This window comes from Aspergillus affinis (genome assembly GCF_023601865.1).
Source record: "Aspergillus affinis strain CMG 70 chromosome Unknown NODE_21_length_366722_cov_90_171905, whole genome shotgun sequence".
Lineage (NCBI taxonomy): Eukaryota > Fungi > Ascomycota > Eurotiomycetes > Eurotiales > Aspergillaceae > Aspergillus > Aspergillus affinis.
The window spans coordinates 27,116-49,044 of record NW_026515802.1 but is presented as its reverse complement, the minus strand read 5'-3'; the positions used below and the strand labels follow the sequence as shown (position 1 = coordinate 49,044).

General features: G+C 51.1%; 6 protein-coding genes across 6 annotated transcripts; 2 read left to right on the top strand and 4 right to left on the bottom strand.

Moving 5' to 3' along the window:
* Window positions 1-16: 16 nt before the first annotated feature.
* Window positions 17-4,166, bottom strand: KD926_004539 (MFS general substrate transporter; the record flags this gene model as incomplete). Its single annotated transcript, XM_053097990.1, has 14 exons — window positions 17-357; window positions 413-480; window positions 560-1,007; window positions 1,071-1,107; window positions 1,168-1,421; window positions 1,697-1,807; window positions 2,320-2,614; window positions 2,748-3,049; window positions 3,113-3,418; window positions 3,483-3,647; window positions 3,717-3,832; window positions 3,889-3,972; window positions 4,031-4,087; window positions 4,144-4,166. The coding sequence occupies 14 exons, from the start codon at window positions 4,164-4,166 to the stop codon at window positions 17-19; spliced, it is 2,607 nt and encodes an 868-aa protein (XP_052958017.1).
* Window positions 4,167-4,592: 426 nt separating this feature from the next.
* On the top strand, window positions 4,593-6,892 carry KD926_004538 (N,N-dimethylformamidase beta subunit family domain-containing protein; the record flags this gene model as incomplete). The annotated part of the gene is made up of 2 exons (XM_053097989.1): window positions 4,593-5,899; window positions 5,959-6,892. The coding sequence occupies 2 exons, from the start codon at window positions 4,593-4,595 to the stop codon at window positions 6,890-6,892; spliced, it is 2,241 nt and encodes a 746-aa protein (XP_052958016.1).
* A 562-nt stretch (window positions 6,893-7,454) lies between these two features.
* On the bottom strand, window positions 7,455-8,960 carry KD926_004537 (permease of the major facilitator superfamily; the record flags this gene model as incomplete). Its single annotated transcript, XM_053097988.1, has 1 exon — window positions 7,455-8,960. One exon carries the CDS (start codon window positions 8,958-8,960, stop codon window positions 7,455-7,457), a length of 1,506 nt encoding a protein of 501 aa, XP_052958015.1.
* A 461-nt stretch (window positions 8,961-9,421) lies between these two features.
* Window positions 9,422-11,454, bottom strand: KD926_004536 (Zn(II)2Cys6 transcription factor; the record flags this gene model as incomplete). The annotated part of the gene is made up of 2 exons (XM_053097987.1): window positions 9,422-10,726; window positions 10,777-11,454. 2 exons carry the CDS (start codon window positions 11,452-11,454, stop codon window positions 9,422-9,424), a joined length of 1,983 nt encoding a protein of 660 aa, XP_052958014.1.
* Window positions 11,455-11,733: 279 nt separating this feature from the next.
* Window positions 11,734-16,904, top strand: KD926_004535 (uncharacterized protein; the record flags this gene model as incomplete). The annotated part of the gene is made up of 4 exons (XM_053097986.1): window positions 11,734-11,767; window positions 11,814-15,587; window positions 15,863-16,576; window positions 16,645-16,904. 4 exons carry the CDS (start codon window positions 11,734-11,736, stop codon window positions 16,902-16,904), a joined length of 4,782 nt encoding a protein of 1,593 aa, XP_052958013.1.
* A 3,061-nt stretch (window positions 16,905-19,965) lies between these two features.
* On the bottom strand, window positions 19,966-21,894 carry KD926_004534 (uncharacterized protein; the record flags this gene model as incomplete). The annotated part of the gene is made up of 5 exons (XM_053097985.1): window positions 19,966-20,171; window positions 20,229-20,435; window positions 20,501-20,841; window positions 20,960-21,573; window positions 21,709-21,894. 5 exons carry the CDS (start codon window positions 21,892-21,894, stop codon window positions 19,966-19,968), a joined length of 1,554 nt encoding a protein of 517 aa, XP_052958012.1.
* Window positions 21,895-21,929: the final 35 nt, after the last annotated feature.

Below are 21,929 nucleotides of genomic sequence, written 5' to 3'. Positions count from 1 at the left end.
AAACTCCAACCCTACCCTACCGATATTCATGTAACTCAATACTCTGCCGTACGCGAATCCCCTCAATCCCGGCCTCGCTCTCATGATCGTCCGACACCCCCGCCTGCACCGTTGTCTGGTTCAACGCTTTCATAGACCCCGCGTCATCAAGACGCACAAAGAGTTGTGGATCAACAGAGTGTGTCGAGCTTTTGGGGTATCCAGAGACTGATTTCGTTCTACTTCTGGTTGCCGTGGTGAGCGAGAATTTTCGGGGGAGGAGATACGAGAGGACAGGGCGGAGAGTCGGGAGGCATGCGCAGATTACGGCGACGGAGGGCTCGACCACGGTCCAGATTAGGGCGTCGAGGTAGACCCCTGGATCTGAGGGTTAGTTGGGGATTCGAGAGGGGAAAGGGGGGGAGGAACGAACATGTTAAATCGGGGTCGTCGACGTGGAGGATCGAGACGAGGAGACGCATTAGAGCCGTTACGCAGGCGCTGTTCGGGGTATTAGTATCTTTTGATCTCGTAGTACATACCAGATGAAAGGCCAGGAGGGTATAGGAGGAACACATACAAAGAGCCTAATAGAAAAATGAATGTCAACGCGATCTTCTGGGTTCCCGTTAAGGTCAACCGCCAGATCATATGTATGGGCAACACGAGAATAAACACGTCAAGTACGATGTTCACCACCGCATATCCGATATCGTAATCCAGAAGACTCATGCATTTCCTGCCCGGTAGGTCCGTGAACCAATAGCCCTGAACCGGAACGCAGGTGAAAATCCCCGATATGGACATGCCGATCCACCAGGCGATGTTAATACAGACGAGCCAGAACACGACTCTCCGGAAAAGCGAAGTGTCAAATATACGTCGGTAGAGAAGCAGAAGGGAGATTTTGATGGTGGGCCCTGTCGCGATGTAGATCTGGTTAAATGCGAAGAGTGTCTTCCAGAATTTGACGTATGGGAAGCTGTCTTGAATCGGTTCGAGGTGCTTTCCTACGCCGTATTCAACGCCTTTATTTCGGCTGCGTTAGTTGGACTGGTGATGGGATAGAGGGAACAGAGAGGCGGGCATACATAATGTTGCGCACACTGCGCATCCCCAGGCGAGGAGCTATCGGTTTTGTCATTATGAGCGCTTCTTTTCTGATATGTCTGACTGGGTCACACTCACCAATCCAGCGATCGCCATAAAGTCGTCCATCAGCCATGGCTGATTTTTGATGCGACGAGATACGAGCCTGCCTACGACAGCTAACGTAGCCACCGTCGCAACGGGGAATACACTGCTGATGAGGACAGGACCACGATTGGCGTGCAGGTCCATGATTGCTGTCTTCAGTCCGGAGCTACGCACATGGTAAGTAAAAATAAATGGAGGGTCAGACAAATTGGAACTGCGGGCTGAACGGGCTGGCTTTTGCAGGGCTACAGGCGCTTTAGCTGAAAGCCCCCGGTCGGAAATTAAAGAAAGTCGGCATTGACATGACAAGGATGCTTCGTACTCTGATAATCAGCGAACCGGGGGGTCAGGCCAAATGGTTCTACAGGGTCAAAGGGGAAGAAAATGAAGACAAGACTTCGATATTACATGGAATCGGCCAAAGGAACGAAAAATCCTGCACAGGATTGCACTCAGACAGGGAAAGTCATCCTTTCCTGTCTCTTTCCCTCCGTCGAATCGGTCGGAATCCATTCCTCACGGCAGGATGACACCCCGGTCGTGCTATCGGTCAGGATTCCAAGCAGGGCTCCGAAGGAGGCAATGCGGACCACGGCCAAGAGGAGTGGTGTTTCAGCGCCGATGGTGGCCACTGTTGTGCAAGGGTTAGGGTCGGCTGGAGGAAGTGAACCGTCATCCTATAGAACTCCAGGATACGTGCCGATCACTTTTAGCATGTGCTGTTGTGACGCCCACCAAAGAATGTGACTGGGAGGGTTCAGAGGCAGTTACTGGGATTGCAGTCCTCTTCTCCTCACATTGCGGCCAAGATAAACCAGCGCTTAGTGCAGTGGAGCAAGGTTGATCCTCCCGTGCTTCCGGAGGGGCTAGTTGATGGATCCACGTTGCACTGGCAGGTTCTAAGCCGGGCATCCCAGGCTAGCCCAGCTGTACGTTTGTCTTCTACTCCGGTCTACGTTCACGAGGTTGCACAGAAAAATGGTCTGATTTCTGTAGGGAGTGGAGTCCTGCGGGACTTTCTTCCTGCCAGCGAGGGCCAATTTGAGATACTTGGTGCTGCACAGGCTCAACTCTCCTCCTAATGCTACTTTACTATACACAACTAGCCAGCTAGACAAGTAAGCTAATTCTGGGCAATCGTACTTTTTGAGCCCTTTTCATCGCAGCTCACATCCCCGGGAACCACCACCTTCTCCTCCTGACCGTAGTTTGTTGGTCGCACGCAGAACCAAGTCACGAAGACCATGCACACCAATCCCACCCCTTGCAGGGCGAACGTCCAAGCAACCACATAAATCTGGTCCAAACCCGCAGCTTCGGTGCCAAAGGTAGCGCAAAGTCCACCGGCCAAACAGCCTTTCGCAAACCCCGCAAAGCGGGCAAGTGTTTCGGGGTCGTTACTCAGGGAGGCAACGATCCACTGCACCACCACTTGATACTATAATTTGTTGAAAAAACAGTTAGCTTTTCTGATTTCGATTTTTTTTTCTCTTTTCTTGGCGCCGTTTTGTTGGGAAATGGGCTGTGAAGGCGAACTGCAGAATACAACGTGGGGGCTAGAGAGCACTTACAGCAACCATATTGATCCCAAACAACAACGTCAGGACGATGAATCCGCCGAACGGGCCGTCCGTCCAGTCCCACAGTGGAGGAGTCGTTAGATCGATGGGATGTTGTGACAACCACACGCAGAGGCCGATCCACAGTCCGAGCGTGAAAAGGCCCATCACGGCGATTGAAAGGAGGCCTCGTGCGCGTCGAGTGCCGATCCTCTGACTATCCAACAACGCCATCGTCCCTACGGCCCCGACGGCCTGCAGGATAACGAAAACAACCGAGTTGAGACTGCGCGTGCGGATGTTGAAATAGAGGGCTGCGGACTGTTAGTTTCCCCTGGACAAGTGGTTGGAAATGGGGCGAAGGGAAAGACACGTACAGTTAATGGACGAAAATGCGATAATCGCCACCTCGGAGCCGAACATGGGCAAGAGAAGCGCTAGCATGCGCCAGTCCATGATGATCTGGCGTTGGCCCTTGAGTTCTTCCCACACGCCGCGGTGAGGGTAGTGTGCGATGGGCGAGCCATCAGCGCGACGCACGTCAGCAGGAGAAATGATGCCGAAGAGCGCGACAGGCAGCGAGAGAGCCATCAGAATGATGAACACGATGTATACAGAGTCGGGACATTTAAGCTCCCCGGCGTTGAAGTTGATGCCGAAGGCCACGAACGAGGCAATGGTGCCTGAAAATTAGCATCGCTTCGGTTTTTGCTTCCATCGGGGGATTCAAATCTTGGGGAGACGTACTGCCAACACTGAGAAGACCCCATTGCATGGAGATATAAGTCCCCTTCTTGTCTTCGGTCGCATAACTGAAGGCGATGAATCCGGCCGCTGTCCAAAGATGGACGGCCGTGAGACCCAATATCGCGCCGCCGAAGATTGGGAACCACAGGTTTCCCGTATTGCTGACTGTTGTAGTTCAGGTAAGTATTTGCTGGAAGATTGCCATCTCAACTAGCTGCCTAGACAAACACATACAGTACCACAAGGAACCGACGTAGATAGGATACCCCAAAGTGCCAAAGACCAGGGTGTATTTAGGGCCGACGGTAGTCACCACGGAGCCGCTGAAAAGGCCCACGACGAAGTAAATACTGCCCAGAAATTAGCTGACTAGGATCTGAGAACCAGGATATGCTTCTAGACGCACGCGTAAAGAACCGAGTTCACGATGTTCTGCATCTTCGTGGCATTGGCGGGCCCGCCGCCTGCCCCCAGGTTGGTGACAGCGACACTTCGGCGGTTAGAGACGTCGAACTATTGGCGACGATAGCAATCACAGTGGTACTTACTAAAGCCCCGGTCCTAGTCCGACCACGATCGAGGCAAGGAGGTTCTGCACGAACGGACTAGGGTCGGTTAGCATTGCTTCTCGTGATCTCGAGCTTCAATAGTCAAGACTCACCTATTTAATCTGCCCAGCTGCATGGTCACAAGCGAGGTAGTAGCGAGCAGGAAGTAAGAGGGTCTAGAAAGGCAAAGGAAGGCACAAGACGGCAAGGACGACAGTAGATATGCTGCTACAGGGTATCAGACTCGTGGCAAGTGGCATGAGCAGGGTTATCTCGACAATTGGCCCTCATTGGACCGAAGCCCAATACGCCGGAATCCTTTGGTCGGGGCAATTAAAACAAATGGCTCACTAATCACCACTTAATGTAACCCGCAGGGGTTGAATCCTGCCGAGAGTGGCTACTTGGAGCTTTAGACTATCGCTAAACCCGTGGGACAATTAACCCGAATAGAGGACGGAAATAAAATAAAAAGAGAACAGAAACACGTTTCGTATTCATCCTACCCTAAACCATTTCCCCTGATTCCCTTACCTACCTTACTATCTCCGTGTCCGTGTAAATGGCCGCATCGCATATTATCGGATACGCCGACCCTTTGACGGCCTCGCCTGGCCAGACCGTCGCCATCCACGTCTCCTGCCACCGCGAGAAATACACCAGTGAACTAGTCCGTCTAGGCCCCGGCCAGCTCAACCATCCTGACGCTCCGCCCGAGGATCGTCGTCGCGTAGACTCCCTTGCGCCCGTCTCCCACGCCGGACGCCCTCAGTTCTCCCGTCCAGGATCGTTTGCATCGGTGCCCTGGAAAGGAGAGCTTCTAGACCAAAAGGATGCAGTAACCGTGTCTTTCTGGGCACAGCCCACGCTCCCACGTGCTGGCCATGAACAGTATCTCTTTTCGTCCCTCGACCCGAACGGCCTAGCGGGATTAGCAGCATTGATCGACAAGGAGGGAACGCTCGTTTTGTGTTCCGGAGGCTTCGATGGTATACAGCGTGTTACATCGTCAATCATCCTGGAGCGTGGGTGGTGGTATCGTCTAGTTCTCAGTTGGGATTCATCATCCAACGTTGTCGGCGCCGACGTGCAAGCCAAGGCCGGCGATGTCGGACAGGCTTCCACCTCAAAGGCCGAGAGCCACCCCGTCAAGCCAATGCAACTGGTGTCATCGCAGAAGTTGACAATTGCCAGTCATTCCAGTGCGGATCGCGTGGCTCCCCACCCGCTGCCGTCCTCCAGTTTCAACGGCAAGATCGACGGCTTCCTCGTGGAGGTCGGATCGCAGCGCATTCTCGACCTAGATTTCAGCAAAGACATCCCCACGGACTCTCTGCGTGATCTTTCTCCTCGTGCTACCCATGGAGTGGTCGTTAATTCCCCCGCCCGTGCAGTGACTAGTCATGATTGGAATGCTCGCGACGTGGACTGGACTCGCGCCAAGTATGGTTACGGTGCGATTCACTTCCACGATGACGATCTAGACGACGCAGCGTGGGAAAAAGACTTCGACCTCAAGCTTCCTGGAAATCTTCATTCGGGGTGCTACGGCGTTGTCATATCAGATGGCGAGACCGAAGATATCATTCCGGTCTTCGTTCGACCTGATCTATCGAAGTCGTCCAACCCCCCGGTTGCTCTGATCATGCCCACCTTCACCTATACGGCGTACGCGAACGATCGTATGTACGACACATCTCGTGATGTGCACATCGACATCCCTGGGTCCGACTCCGTAACGAAGAGTCGTCACATTCAGATCCTCGAGGCCCGACCGGATCTAGGGATCTCGCTGTATGACAGCCACAACGATGGCTCTGGCACCACGCACTCCTCGACCAAGCGAGTTGTTCTCAACATGAGACCCGAGTAAGAATCGTCTATCCCCTTTTCCAAGACACCTTCACGTCTAACACATTACCCAACAGCTACTTCCACTGGGGCTTTGGCGGACCTCGTGAATTCCCAGCCGACCTGTGGTTTGTCGGCTTCTTAGACAGAGAACTCGGTCGCGACAACTACGACATCATCACCGACCACGACCTCTCCATATACGGACCCTCTCTCCTTCTCCGCTACTCCGTCGCTCTCTCCTGCAGCCACCCAGAATACCCGACCTTCGCCATGCTCGACACCTACGACGCCTTCCTCGCCCAAGGCGGCTTCTTCCTCTACCTTGGCGGCAACGGCTACTACTGGGTAACAGGGCATCAAGCCTCCCAACCCCATCGTATCGAAGTCCGTCGCGCCGACCAAGGCTGCCGCACCTTCAACCTACCCCCAGGACACTGGCATCTCTCCAGCACCGGCGAACTAGGCGGACTGTGGCGCTCCCGAGGCCGCACCCCGAACCGACTGATGGGCCTGGGTTCCGACGCCTGCGGAATGGGCCAAGGGGCTCCATACGGGGTCGTGCCCGAGGCGCGCCGCGACCCAGCCCTGTCCTTCCTCTTCGATAGCCCCCGTCTGCGAGACCCGTCGGTAACCGTGATCGGGGACTTCGGGCTCGTTCAGGGTGCCGCGTCGGGCGATGAGATTGATCGGTTGGATTACTCGCTCGGAACGCCGAGGAATGCGATTATGGTTGCGACGACGAAGTTGGCTGGTGGTCATTCGGACAACTACGGGTTGTTCAATGAGGAGATTTTGTTTCCCATGGTGAATACAACGGGCACGACTAGTGATAAGGTTCGCAGCGATTTGGTATATTTTGAGACTATGGCGGGAGGAGCGGTCTTTTCAGTCGGATCGATCAATTGGGTGGGCGCGTTGGCGTGGAAGAATTATGAGAATAATGTCGCCGAGATTACGGCGAATGCGGTCCATGAGTTTGTGAGGAGAGTTAGGGCAAGAGGAGAATAGTTTGCCCTGATGTTTATCATGTCAGATAGTGAATTGAGGATTTGAAATAGCAGTGCTCAAAAAGATGGTGAAGTAGACATTTATTCTGGGAGCCCGATTCTTCCCTGATTCCCTTGGCGAATATCTCAAATATTTCAAGAAGAACCCGATATACTTAATAGGTCATCTGGATTCATCATCGTCGATCAGTCGACTGCTTTTGAGTTCGCGAGGGGAAGGTAAGTTGTGAGCGTAGACGGGATACTCGGGATGAGACCTAAACGAACAAGGAAAGGAAAGGGCAAGGCGAAAAACAGAAAAAACAAGAGAGAGAGAAAAGCAAAGTGGCGAGAGACTTGAACGAGTCTTATAGGTTGTAATTCAGAAATTAGCTGAGATTGAGACTTATATCCCGACACATACATGGCGCGAGCCCACAAACTGAGGAGAAAAAAAGTTCGGTGGGCATTTTTTATCACAAAAGTATCTATTCATCGTTTGCACAGAACAAGAGATATGGGCATTTGAAAAGAAAGATCGTATTAATGTAGTGAAATATTGAAGTATGCCTAATCAATGGTACTCAGGCACCCTCAGAGTCCTTCTTCACCCTCCCCCAAATCCTCTGTATCAGATCAATCCCGAACCCAGTAAACAAGGTCAAAGCAACAACAAATGCAAGTCCACTCGGCCATCCATGCGTCGCCTTGAACTCAGGAGCCTGTCCACTTGGAAATTGCAACTGCTGGAAGGGAATAACAACCGCGTATCCGAAGCTAACCATGAAGCCCAGCGTAAACGCCCTAAGTTGCTGGTCCCCGCCGCACACGGAGTTGACCCATCCCGCGAGCAAAGGCGTATAGCAGCCATAGGAGCCCGTCAGGATAAAGACTGCAATTTTGAGCTTATGTGGAACATCCCAGATAGTGAGGATGATGTAGCAGAATGTGAGCACACACCCGACGCCGAAGCAGACGATGTTCCGACGGCCTAGCTTATCGGACAAATAGCCCGTGGAGATCATGAAGACGAAGTTAACGGCTCCGATGCAGGTCGGGATGTTATTAATTTGTGGGACAGAGTATTCGCCCGTAGATTTGAGCCACAGGCTGAAATATTGCATCACGTACGATCCGCACGTCAGTGTCCAGAGGGCGTACGCGATGGAAAACGTATAGAATTGCCAGGAGGCAAGGACGCGTTTGAAGATCGTGCGATCGAGACGCGCACTGGATGCCCGACCGTCTTCTTGCATTCGTTCGAGCGCCCGATGCCGTTCCCACTCGGTTAGGTAGAATGCGGTCGTGTTTTCAGGCGTGTCGGGGTAGAAGAAGAAACCGTAAATAGCGACGGGAACGGCGAGCAGGAAATCGAAGATGAAGAGCCAACGCCAGGCGGGCATCCCGTGTTTCCCTTCCATGCCAGTGTATAGAGCAGCTTGGAGGTATCCCGAGAACATTTGACCGAGGACACCGGACATTACAAAAAGACCGCTACGTCGAGCGATTTCGGACTTCTTGTACCAGCATCCGAGCACGTATTGAATTCCCGGCCAGGCCGCCGATTCGAATAAGCCGATGCAGAAGCGCAGGGCGTAAAATTCACTGGCAGTGTTGCACTTGAAGAGGAACAGCACGAAAAGGGACCATGACATCAGACAGAACGGAAGCCAGTATCGCGGTCGGATGACGGTCAGAATCAAGTTGGAAAACGGGCCGCCAACGATCTGTCCAGCATTGAAGAACGTGTTCATCCAGCTGAGTTCGTCACCTGGACCGAAGCCGAGATCCTCCTTCATGCCAGAGACGTAGGCATTGGATATGTTATTTTGATCGAGTTGCTTGATGAAGAAGCATAGGCAGCTGTAGCTCAAGAGGAACCAGTCCAGCTTGAAGATCAGGACCTTTTCCTCTTTGGTCGTTCCGGGGCCATGCCAATGGAATAGATCCCATCCTCGGCGTTGCGAGTTTTCATCGCTATAAACGGACTCATTCGGCGTAGTTTCAACTGTCACATCTTTCACCTCTGAGTTCTTGGTGCTGATGTTCTTGGTGTCTTGTTCGGGCGGATAGAACCTTGAAGAAGTCATATTCCCAAGCCGATAGTTTGATAATGATCGGTGGGACAGTATGTATTTGCATGGGACATGCTTGAAAAAACACCAAGTGCTAGCATTTTATAAAAGACATTACCCACCATCAGCGAAAGCAAGATGGACACGCCGATGGCGCAATCAGCGAGCCGATTCAAGACCTTGGCAACGCTATTCAACCTACCCGGTTGGGAAGTTTAGAGCGGAGTGGGGCCGGCGCGGTCTGCTTCTACTCCGTGAGTTCTAACCGAAGCAATGACTGACCAGCATCCCACTGGAACCTATCAGGGTATTATGATATTGTCGCATGGATGGTGGATGATAAGCTAGAGAACTATGGAGGTCTGCCGGACCCACCTGCATGTGCCTTGCAATTGCCACCGGCCATTGCGTCAAGGGTCTAGAAGCAATTCTGGTAACTCTTGTCATTTAGCGTTATATTTTCATGTCGCACTGATTCAGAGAAAGGAGAAATGGTATCCATGATGGGGTGAGAATGAGGATGATGGCGACACAACCGCTGGTGACTCGGGCCCGGCGCATGAATAATGGTTGGATTCGAGTGCCGGTGCGTCCCAGTCATCTAGAATGTTCAAATAGCAAGTTGCCTTGCCCATGATTTCCCCAAGAAGAGCAGAAAGCTCTTTCACTAATGAATGAAGCCAGTCTTGGTGTGCTGGATCCATCGCGCATGGACGAAGTGAGCCAGACTGGGCCATTAAGCTCGACTCGTAGTCGGAGATTAGATCACTCAAGCCGGCCATCACTTGAACAAGACCGCCCGCTGGTGCCCATTTATCGGAGAATGCGCTTAGGATGTTAATGCATGTTCGTATATCTTCCTTACCAGGAAAGGAAGTGTAACATTCCCAAGAGAAACAATGTATTAATATCAGGCAAATAGGAACAAGACGGCATAATGTGACACGATTCAAGGGCAGCTGCCGATTGACCAGGAGGACCTGGTTATACTGCATGAACTTTCTCACGAGTGCCAATAAACTTGGCTCGTGGGGGCCTTTCGCCCGAGAATTGAATTGACAAGGGTAGTGAAGCAAGAGCATGAGATGATAATATCGTGCATTCAGCCATGCCATTGTGTCGTGGACTCGGACATTGTCGGGTTCCGGTCGAGCGATTAAGCAGCCATGGCTATACCAGTTCTCGACATCGGTCCGAAACCGACTGATGATCGCATGGCGGTCAGAGAGCGACAGGTTGCTGATACTGGTACGACTTTGTAGATGGATTGTGGACAGGATCTTGCTTTCTAGCTGACGCAGCTCAATTACATGCCGACTCACTTGGAGCATAGTAGCTAGATTCGTGCGGTCGGGCGACGCAAACTCCTCCACGGTTATTGCCGGATAAGGAACATCCATTTCGTCAGACACCAGGCCGGGCGACTGTCCGACGGAGACTGCCATCATTCTATCTAGCACATAGATGCTCCAAACCAGCCGTCGGCGAAGCTCGGTGGTTTTGGAGTTGCTGTGGGTTTGGTTCGTAGAACGAGCGAGACCTTGGGTCATGGCCTGTCGAGTGATGATCCCAACTATGGACCAAGTAGAGGGACCGGAAGGATCAAATAGCGAGTATAGGGCAAGGAGGACAAGAATTTGGATAGAGTCAACACCCTCGTGGAGAATACATCGTTGGAGTATATCGGAGTAAGAGATGTCGAAAGACGGGGACGCCTCGTACGATGCTTTCCCTGAGCGTTGCAAACTGGTATGGCCAATCGCCATGATGATAAGGAGTATCTGCGCCAGTCAGTGTATAAACCCGGAAACTGGATATCTCGTTCACTCACGATTGAATCTGCATCCTGCATATTTGGTGCTAAGCCCAAAGAAGAAAGATGAAGAATGCGTGCCTTATCGATAAATGGGTAGGCGCGATAGACATGATGGAAGAAGGCATCCACCAACGCAGTCCGACCGGGGATATTCAGACGAGAGTCGACAGATGATGCAGGTGCTGGAGGTGCTGGAGGTTCAGTTGCCGGGGTCGTAGTTGCACGTGCGTCCGGAGTGTCACGTTTATCGTCGGGAGTCTCTCGTTCTCCCGACTCGAAATCCCTTGAGCCCGGCTCATGACTTTTATCAACCATCCCAATCTCTCGCTCAACGTCACCCACATCTCGACCCATCACTTCCGCGATGTATCGACTTAACGCATCAACCCTTGTCTGCAGAAAGCGATAAGCGCCCGTGGAAGGCCCCAGCCCGCCCGAATAAGAGCATCTCTGGCCGGCATGGACGCAATGGCCACATTCGGGCAAATCCCGACTACATCGCTTTTTCAGTCGTCGACAGCGATCACACGCAGGAACCGACACCCTTGCACTACTCCCCGAGTCTTCCAATCTAGAAGACAACTCCGCTGACAGCCTTGGTCCAGGATCCGGGGTTGAGCGACGCAAGCGAAACCGTTGGGTTGTGAATCCGCGAGACGACTCGGCATTCTCCTTACCTCTCTGGGGCGGCATGGCCGTCAAAATTTGCCGGGAGGGGAAGTTATTGTGGGGGAGATGATAATGCGCGATGGGTTTATCTTGAGTGGCAGTTGGTGCATCATTCGGGCGCTGATGGTGTGATTTGCGGACCCTTGCCGATGAGGATTTCCTTTCCAGGTGATGGCTTCATCTAGCTCCATCAGCTTAAATACTGCGAAAGTATGCAGGTACTCACCAATGGGTTTCCCTACCTTTCTTTATTTGCATTCGGTCTCCTTGACTTCTAGCATGTGACACGAGCAAGTCTCCATCATGAGCAACGCAGACGATATCAAGATCTCCATCGGTACGAGCTTTCCGCACCTTCTTGCCAATTGAAACTGACAATAAAGATCGTGGTGGTACATTCTGCGATGTTCTCGTCCAAATTCCTGGACAACCCGACCGTGTTTTTAAGCTCTTATCAGAAGATCCTGCCAATTACCGCGATGCCCCGACCGAAGCTATTCGGAGAGCACTTGAAGTTATTGATGATCGGCAAATTGCGAAAACCGAAAAGCTAGATGGCTCGCGGATTTCCTCCTGTCGCATAGGCACAACGCTGGCGACAAACGCCTTACTGGAGGGGAAGGGAGAACAATTCGCGTTTATCACTACGAAGGGATTCAAGGATGTGTGTGTTATTGGTGACCAAACGCGACCGAAGCTTTTTGATCTGAACGTTCGCAAAGCTTCTGCCTTGCATGACAAGGTCATAGAGATCGATGAGAGAGTCACGGTCGAGGATTATGATTTAAATCCGTTTCCGCTGGACAAGAGCAGTGTGCTGAATGATCCATCTCTTGTTCGAACCATGAGCGGCGAAATAATTCGAGTAATCAAGCCTTTAGACACCTCCGAGGTGACGAGCGCACTTCAGAAACTCAAGACCGACGGGTACGACTCGGTCGCTATTGGCTTCATGCACTCGTACTTATTTCCCGATCATGAAATTCAAGTGGCATTGCTTGCGCGACAAATGGGCTTCAAGTACGTGACTACGTCGTCCGAAATAAGCCCAACAATAAAGTTTCTGCGACGCAGTAACTCTGTATCCTCCGAGGCCTACCTCTACCCCATCATCAAGCAATACATCACAGAGTTCGAAAATGGTTTCGCCACCTTGCCGAAGAGGGTTGAATTCATGTGCTCTGATGGGGGGCTGCGATCTTCTCAAAGATTCCGAGGCAACGAGGCTCTTTTAAGCGGTCCAGCCGGTGGCGTGGTGGGAATCGCAAAGACTTGTTATGATCCCATAGAGCGCACCCCAGTTATAGGATTCGACATGGGAGGCACTAGCACCGATGTATCCAGATACGACGGCAACTATGATTTTCTGAGTGAGACGACAATTGCTGGCCGCATTATTACCGTCCCGATGTTGAATATCGCGACCGTAGCTGCGGGTGGAGGCTCCATCCTGTTTGCCCGTAACGGACTATTTGCTGTCGGCCCAGATAGCGCCGGTGCACATCCAGGTCCTGCTTGCTACAGAAAGGAGGGACCGCTGACTGTCACGGATGCGAACCTCTTCCTAGGCAGATTGGTTTTGTCAGCCTTTCCATCTATGTTTGGAAAGGATGCGGACGAGCCACTCGATTACGATGTGACTGCTCGGAAATTTGAGGAAATAACGAAGGACATCAACATCCAAACTGGTGAGAGTCTCTCAACGGAGGAAGTCGCGTCAGGCTTTCTGAATGTGGCGAACGAAACAATGAGCCGCCCAATTCGCAATGCGACCGAGGCCCGGGGCTTCCATCCTGAGCGTCATAATTTGGTTAGCTTCGGGGGCGCTGGGGGGCAACATGCCTGTTCTATTGCCACAAGGCTTGGAATTCGACGAGTTTTGATTCACAAACATTCATCCATCTTATCTGCCGTTGGGATTTCTCAAGCTGATTTGCAGTATGAATCAGTTGAGCCATACGTCGGTACATTCCATCTCGGCGCTCTACCTGGAATTCGTGCTCGGTTCGATGCCCTCAAAGATAAGGTGAAAACCGAATTGGTCGGTCAGGGCGCTTCTTGGGAGAAAATTGAATTTGATGAGTCACTTAGTCTGAGATATAAGGGGACTGACACCAATTTGATCATCTCGAAACCGAGCGACGAGAACTACGGCGCTGCCTTCAGAGCGGCGCATCTGCGAGAGTTCGCTTTCGTATTAGAACGAGATATCATTGTCGATTCGGTCCATGTTCGTGGAGCTGGTGATAGCAGCAATGCTATTCGGTCGGCCTCCCCATTCGAAGTTTTGGAGCAGATCAAGATTGATCAAAAGCAAGCCCTAACAAACAGTTCACAAAAAGTCTTTGTTGACGGGACATGGCATGATGTACCGGTCCACAAACTTGAGTCCTTCTCTAGTCCTGCTATTGTGAGCGGTCCCGCCTTGATCATCGATTCAACCCAGACCATCTTAGTCGAGCCACAATGGCAAGGCTACATACTGCCAGAACATGTCATTCTTGAACGCGTATCGGATGCCACTTCGCTCCCAGAGACTATCAACCCCATTCAACTGTCCATCTTTTCGCACCGCTTTATGTCCATCGCTGAACAAATGGGCAATACGCTTCAGCGAACCTCTATTTCTACCAGCATCAAAGAACGCTTAGATTTCTCTTGTGCAATTTTCTCTCCAGATGGAAAGCTTGTGGCGAATGCTCCACACATTCCAATCCATCTTGGTAGTATGCAATACGCCATCCAGTATCAGCATCATCTATGGGAGGGAAAGCTTCGCCCTGGCGATGTACTCATGACTAACCACCCGGAGTGCGGTGGGACACATCTCCCAGATGTTACAATTGTGACACCCGTCTTCGCCAAAGATAATGAAACCCTTATGTTCTATGTGGCAGCCCGAGGACATCACACCGATATTGGTGGAAAAGGAATTACTTCTATGATGCCTGATTCGAAGGAACTATGGGAAGAGGGCTTGAATGTTAAATCCCTCAAGATTGTCAGCGGCGGAAGGTTTCTCGAGGATGCTGTCAGAGATGCCTTCGTTCAGGCGGGAACGTTTCCAGGTTGCAGTCCCTCTCGTCGACTGGACGACAACATATCCGATATCAAAGCCCAGATATCATCTAACCAGCGCGGTATTTTGCTTTTACAGAAGTTGTGTGACGAGTTTACACTTCCGCTTGTTCACCGGCAGATGTATGCCATTCAGGCCAACGCGGAAGTCGCAGTGCGACAGTTTTTTAAAGACATCAGCAAGATGCACCCAGAGCCGCTCACAGCAGCAGATTACTTCGATGACGGGACTCCACTGCGAGTAACGATTACGATCGATGAAGACACGGGAACTGCGATTTATGACTTCAGCGGGACAGGTCCGCAAATGTGGGGAAATTACAACTGTCCCATTTCTATCACTCATTCTGCTGTTATATACACAACTCGATGTCTCATCGATGCGGATATCCCTTTGAATGATGGATGCCTTGCCCCCATTGACATCCGTATCCCGAAAGGGTCAGTCTTACGGCCTAGTGCATCGGTCGCTATTTGCGGCAGTACGCTTGCGAGTCAGCGCGTGATTGATACAATTTTACGGGCATTCGGTCGATGCGCTGCTTTCTCTGGTTGCGCGAATAGCTTTGGCTGGGGAATCGGTGGCAAGAACCAGGTTACGGGGGAAATCGAGCCCGGTTGGAATTATGGCGAAACCGTGGGCGGTGGGTGCGGCGCTGGCCCTTCATGGCATGGAGAGCACGCAATCCAGGCGCACTCGACCAACACGAAGATTACCGATGCGGAAGTCGTCGAGAAGCGGACTCCGGTGATTATTCGCCAACATAGCATCAACTACGGAACTGGAGGACGGGGTCAGTTTAACGGCGGGGACGGAGCGACAAGGCTCATTGAAGCCCGGGTACCGCTCAAATTTAGTATCTTGAGCGACCGACGAGTATTCGCGCCATATGGCATGCATGGGGGAGAAGAAGGGGCTGTAGGGAAGAACTTCCTTTATCGCTGGAACGAAGATAGAAGTGGGTTTGAGAAATTATCCTTGGGTGGAAAGGCAGCTCTGAGTGTGGAGGCAGGAGAGATGATGGAAGTGAACAGTCCCGGGGGTGGTGGATGGGGATATGCCACGCAGGTTCCGGCAAGTTAGTGCAAATGTTAATGAGTAAAGACATACATACCTTTGGGACGAAAATGAAGGGCTCTAATCAATCCCACTCGACCGATTGATTTTGCAAGGGAACGGTCGCAATGCGATCCTCTACAAGTCGTTGCATAGCGATTCGGCATCCCCCGATGGTTGATCATATGTGGAAATTTTCATCGGAGACGATCCGCCGTGTCGCAAGTCAGAAATAAGCTATTTATCTGCCTTGATCCCGTAGTCGATCTTCGCTCACTTTGTCAACCTTGAGCACAGTGATGGATTTCATCTCGATCAACGGCGCTCAGCTGGCGTATCATCTGACTGGCCCTCAAGACGCACCATTAATCATCACTCTCCACGGAGGACGAGGATTCGGTACTTTATTCGCACCCAGTCCTCTTGTCTCCAATACTTATGGGATGTTAGGAGACCACAAGTCTGACTTTGCGGCATTTTCGCCTCTTTCGGACCGATACAGGGTGCTCTCGTTTGACTATCGAGGTCATGGACAGAGCTCGCGCACCAAGCCATACTCGTTCCAGCAAATAGTCGACGATATCGATGCACTCCGAGTTCATTTTGTCGGGCCAGAACGACAGTGCATCATTTGCGGTGGCAGTTTCGGAGGCTTCTTAGCGCAGCAGTACGCGATCCAGTATGCGGACAAAGTATCGCATCTGATATTACGCGGGACTGCACCTTCGCATCATCGTGAGGGTTCCCTGCTTCGTGCCAAGGCTTCGCTTTGTGATGCTGATGTTTCATCCGCAGACGAGGATAATGCGATCCAGATACTGGAAACCCGCCTTCATCGAGCCCCGGGACTCTCCGTGTCCATGTTAAAGGAAAAGATATTTGGGCAGTTTCAAAATGACAATGATTTCCGGCTTGTGATGCTCTGCGCAGCGCCTTTGTATGCTGAAAAGTTCGACCCCGACGGGGCGCTGCGCAAGAATCTGGAGACGGTATTTAATGCCGAGTCACATAGTAAGCAAACGAGCGCTTGGTTTCCAGGAAGGCGTGATGTGTGAAAAACAGATGCTTATGATCTCTAGATGATTTATACTCCACGTCGGAGAAGTATTTTGATTATAGAGATGGCTTGCATCTCATAACCGCTCGAACGCTAGTTGTGGTCGGTGAATTTGATTGGATCTGTCCGCCGAATCAATCAGAGCTCATAGTCGCAAGCATCCCTAACGCAAGGCTCGAGATCGTACACGACGCGAATCATGCGGTTCATTTAGAGAAGAACGAATACGTGGTGCGGGTGATGCGAGAGTTCCTGGGGAGCTGTTCATGCCAAAAAATGTAAGACCTCTGGGTGAGCGTGTGTGTCGCTCGTATCATCTCACATGTCATACACGTGGCGCGACTTTAGTTATTCGTCTGAGTGAAACAAATGGGATATTTATTCGGTTTCTTCCCACTATGTTGATGTCTCAGAGATAAGAAGTGGTCGGCTCGTGTTCGACTGACGGGCGGAACATGCATGTTTAACGTGGATTGATATCGTTCTTGACATCCCCTACGATTAAGTTGAGGTCATGAAACTCACCGTTGTTCCACAGATGAGAGAAGTGACGGTCAGTTGATGACGATCCTCTGAATTGTGAAGAGAGCTGAAAGGTTGCTCAAGCACCTTCACGGGACCTTCCATTATTTTGGCGGAGGCCTCCGATATAGGGATCCCATGATCCTCCTCTAGATAAATACCACACATGCTGCACACCATCAACAAAGAGTTGATGAATTATCTCGGTGTACGCAGTTCTGAGAAGACCTTTCAAGCAACCCTTCCCACCTCAACCGCTCACTACCAGCTTTAAGAGTGAAACCCCCAATTTCAACGCTTTTCATCTAGGTTTCGAATTCAAATCCGATTCCAGGAGTATGATGCTCCCCTGGAGAGCTATCGTTATCTGCTGGGGGATTTGAGCCCTGGGTCAGCTGGGTATTGCCGGACATTGTTGTTGGGCTTTTGGGGGGACGTTTTGGACTATAAGATGGGCAGGAGAGAATTCAGGGCTCAGAACGATCGAACAATCGGGCAGCAAGAGGGAGCAGGGAGAAGGTGTTTGGGGGCCCTTTTCGGTCATGTCTATGGATTGGCTATATAATACCTCCAAATGGAGCTTTGTGCAGCTCCTGCCAAAGTTATTGTCGCTTTAATGATCAAACATTCCGCTTAAATGATCTGATTTTGAATCCCGCAGTGTGCCCTTTTTCTACCTCCCCAAAAGCGATGGGCTGAATGCCTGATTGATCAAGGAAGCTTTACTCTTTGTTCTTAGCGGAGGCTATAAAATGTCTCATATTTCGTCTTTGATTCTTGTTACTTTCACACGTCCTGTGCTTTGTCTCCGTTTTACCGTATATTATTTTACGGTAAAGATAGCAGTCGCTATGCGAAACCCAACAGCACCCTCAAATGGTTACTCACTTCAGAAACTTCCTACGGAGTTGCCGATCAAGATATGTTGTCGTCTTGAATCCTTCTCTTATGTATACAAGTTGGCGGCAACATGTCGCAGTCTTCAGTCTGTTTGGTCGGAAACACTGATAGTATATACAACCGAATTGCTCCAATTGAGATACGATGCCTCCATCACGCACGAAATCTGCTGGCAGATTTAGGAGGAGCAGCTCCTGGCTCCCCTGTGACGGTCTGGGGTGTCCACCGTTTGACACGCAGCATGTTCAATGTGCACAAAGCTATTGCCTTCTTTGACAAAGACTTTACTCCTTTCATACGCCGTCAGTACACCCCCACCCTAACCCAACATTATGAGACAGAGTTTGATTGTAGACAGTAATGCAGCGATAACCAGAGTCTCTTTGGCGCAGGCGGGGTACGTCCGCCATACCTCATGTCTACGGAGCGTCGCCGGTTCATTCGTTGCTATTACCAATTGTGGGGGATCCCACTCCTGGTGAAAGAGGACCAAGGGCCCCGTGCACAATCGCTGGCGCTGAAGGATCTGTAAGGAAATATCTAAAATTTTTGACGTCAGTGACACCACCAAGTATTACCCAATCGGCGCGCCCGCTTCTTTGTTTCCCTGCTTCCCCGTTTCTTTGACAGTTATTGAACCTTCAATTATGGAGCCTCCGCTATACACGTATGCATGGAAAGCTAAGCAGTCAGGTAACATGCCATGCCAGGTACGATTCAAAGTCCCGGGTGATGAAGATCGATATGCGGAAGCCTCGCCGCAGCAGCTGATACTCTCCGAAAGGGAATATACTAAAACTAGCATATAATATAGTTATTACACCTATTACATATATTACATAAGTATAATTTATAGAAGCTTTAGGTAATAAAGGTAAAATTAATCTAAATATACCAAAATCACGATGAAGGTGGTCCTTCGCTTTCCAGTTTACGATCGTCTATGATTTTCCCGGGACGCGGCTTGGATGACTGCTTTCATTCTTTGTTCACGGCGGCCCAGGGGTCTGGCAAGCTACCCAGCCCCTGCACCGCGCTCTTCTAAGGAGGCAGTGCTGAGCCATCTACCCTTCGTTTTGATCTCTGCCGATATTTGCGCAAGTTTGCTTCCATGCTTTTTTTGTGCTCCACTTCAGCAAATATGTTTAAACTGCAAGTAAAACAAAACAAAAAAAACAAAACAAAAAAAAAAAAAACCCAGACAAAAATGGAAAACAGATTGGCACCGATGAAATGGTGTCAATCAAAACAAGCTACACTCATGCCTCTATAAGATCTCTGAGCCAGCCCATTCCGTAGGAATCGGAGATCGCCAGCTTTGATACAATAACTGTTGTTATGTCCCTTCTGCCAGTTTCCTGCTCCTTGATGCAAAAGTATCTATCCGCCTGCTAATAAGTCGCTGTGGTCTAAACCGCGTGGCCGGTCGTGGCATCACGTGACAGAGGACCTTATCAGATCGTCAGGTCCGGCAGACTGTGGGTCTGGAACGGTCCGACGCTTCCGGACCACGGAAGTCCCTTAATCGGCCGAGACGGACCACTCGCGCACCTCCGGCATCAGTCTTTTTGGCCGGGAGATGCTGTGTGTTACGACCACTATATAGAGCAACGCGCATTCCAAGCCGTTGACTTGGAATGAATCTCCCGCCGCGTGTAATAATATTACCTCGTGTATTTCAGTTTCTTTCTTATGAATTAATTTTTTCAATTATTATAAACAGATAGGGAAAAAATATTTAAATTTTATTCAATTTAAATATTATGTGGACCAAAAGAGAAAAATGGAAAAAAAAATTAAATTAGTCTTGGAATATAAAAAAAAGGCAAAGATACGGTAATACTAAATTTATGTGGAAAGGATGAATTAAGAAAACAGTTGAAATGAATTCTGCCCCGAGCCGTGTAGACAGACCATCTGCTCAACTAGTAGGGGGGGTATGCCATGAGCGACCAGGGGGCGTGGCTATAGCACGTCCCTTTTGGCCCTGGATTTCAGGCTTTTGATCCCACGGCGTCTCAATGCAGGCCAAGACCTCGCCAATCGGCCACCCGGTTCTGTCCCCCCAGTTCCGAACAGCGTCAATCAACTCAAGTGCCTTCTTACGCTCTCGTAGCCATCTCGCACCTGAGGGCGCAGTCAGCAATAATTAATCATCCGTCGCACAACGGGTTTACAACTTACAAAAGGAGATGGGTCTGAACGAGTTGATCCACACCGGAGTTGAGGAACTGTTGATGGCCAACGCGCAGATGTACGTGGCGTGGTAATCAAGCGTGTTCTTGAAGGATTGCGTCCGTTGGATTTGCTTCAAAGCACTCCATTCCGACGGTCGCGGTTCCGCGAGACAAAGAATTATCATGGCAGTATGCCAGTACTGCCAGCTAGACGCTACCATTGGTCGACCGGAATTAGCAGGAGGACCAACCAAATAGGACCGCTACGGTTGCACTCACTGTCCCAGTCACACGGCGTCCAGAGCGCCGGGAGGCCGGCGCTGTTGATCGGTTCGGAGAGAAATCCGCTAACGTAGGTTTCCGTCTCCTTCGATAGCTCTTCCCATTCTTCGCGCTCTATTGCAGGCGCATCGTGCCGGGGACATCGATTGATCACTTTTGCTAGTTGGCATGTTACCTTGTTGGCAAAGTCGCTGTCTTCGCGGCCAAGTTGCGGCACGCAACTCTCCTTGAGCTCCATCAGGAACCCTCTCTTGCAGAGCAGAGCAACGGTGATATCTTGTCGTAGGTAGTTCCAGAATCCGGCGTCAAAGAGTCGACTTTGAGGCTCAGTCCGCTCACTAGTGATGAGCGAGTACAGCCCGTGTAAATGGTTCTAACATCGAACGTCTCGGGCTACCATGGATCAGCATGAGTTCGGGTCGCGAACATCGCATCGAGAGGAACGGCTACGCACACATTATAAGCTCGTAGGATCTCAACAAGCAGATAGCCGCCAAGGTCTGTCCGTTGTGAAAATTCTCCGGGTCTTCAGCCGCCGTGATCAGCATTTCGATGCTCTCGGCATGGTATGCCTCGGCTATCTCTCGATGGTGGGCTTTCTGCTCTTGAGGCATCGAATAATCGGCGCAATACTGGGACGCGGCGGAAAAGGCTAGGATTGCGCTGAGCAGCAAGGGGTTCGTTTGTGCCATCGATGGAACAGTGGTTCTAAAGTAGCTCTGCGCATCGTGTAGATCGTACCAGTCGGCTAGGAAGAAGATGTAGTGGCGGAGGCGTTCGGCAACGTGCGGATGCTTGAGAGCCTCTCGGGATGGGTGTACCGATACAAAAGTGACTCTCGGCTCTGGGCGCGATGCGGGAGTCGCTATTGTTCGACCTGGAGACAGCGTTATCGCTCTGGATATTCGTGATGTAGGAGCTGCAGGATCAGTCGCTGCCGGAAGAGTGGATACTGCCGCTGGCAAGGGCGTTTTAGGGGCATCGAGCCATGTACATTCCCTGGAGGCCGTCTGGCAACGAACACAGACAGGCTGCACCCTATCACCTGCATTATAGGTGGATCTGGTCAACTAAGATCCATGCAATAGTTCTTTCCCATACTGAGGTCTACCTACACTTCACCTTGCGTGCCCTACACTGCTGACTACAAAGCCAAGCTTTCAGTTAGACCAGTTTGAGAGACTACAGGACTCAAAACTACTGACGTCATTATTCGCGGTAATGGGAGTTCTTGGCGGTTCCGGCCCTGCCCAAGAGGGAAACTCGTCAACAGAGGAGGCCTCCCGGAACTGAAGCCGTTCGCCCGAGTCGACGCTCCATTGCCCTCTTGCCACGCAGTCGTCACTTCGGAGATCTTCCTTGAGCCGGGTCCAGTGTTCCGAAGTGCGCATCGGGTCAAATGTACGTAAGAACGAATCGGTTGCAA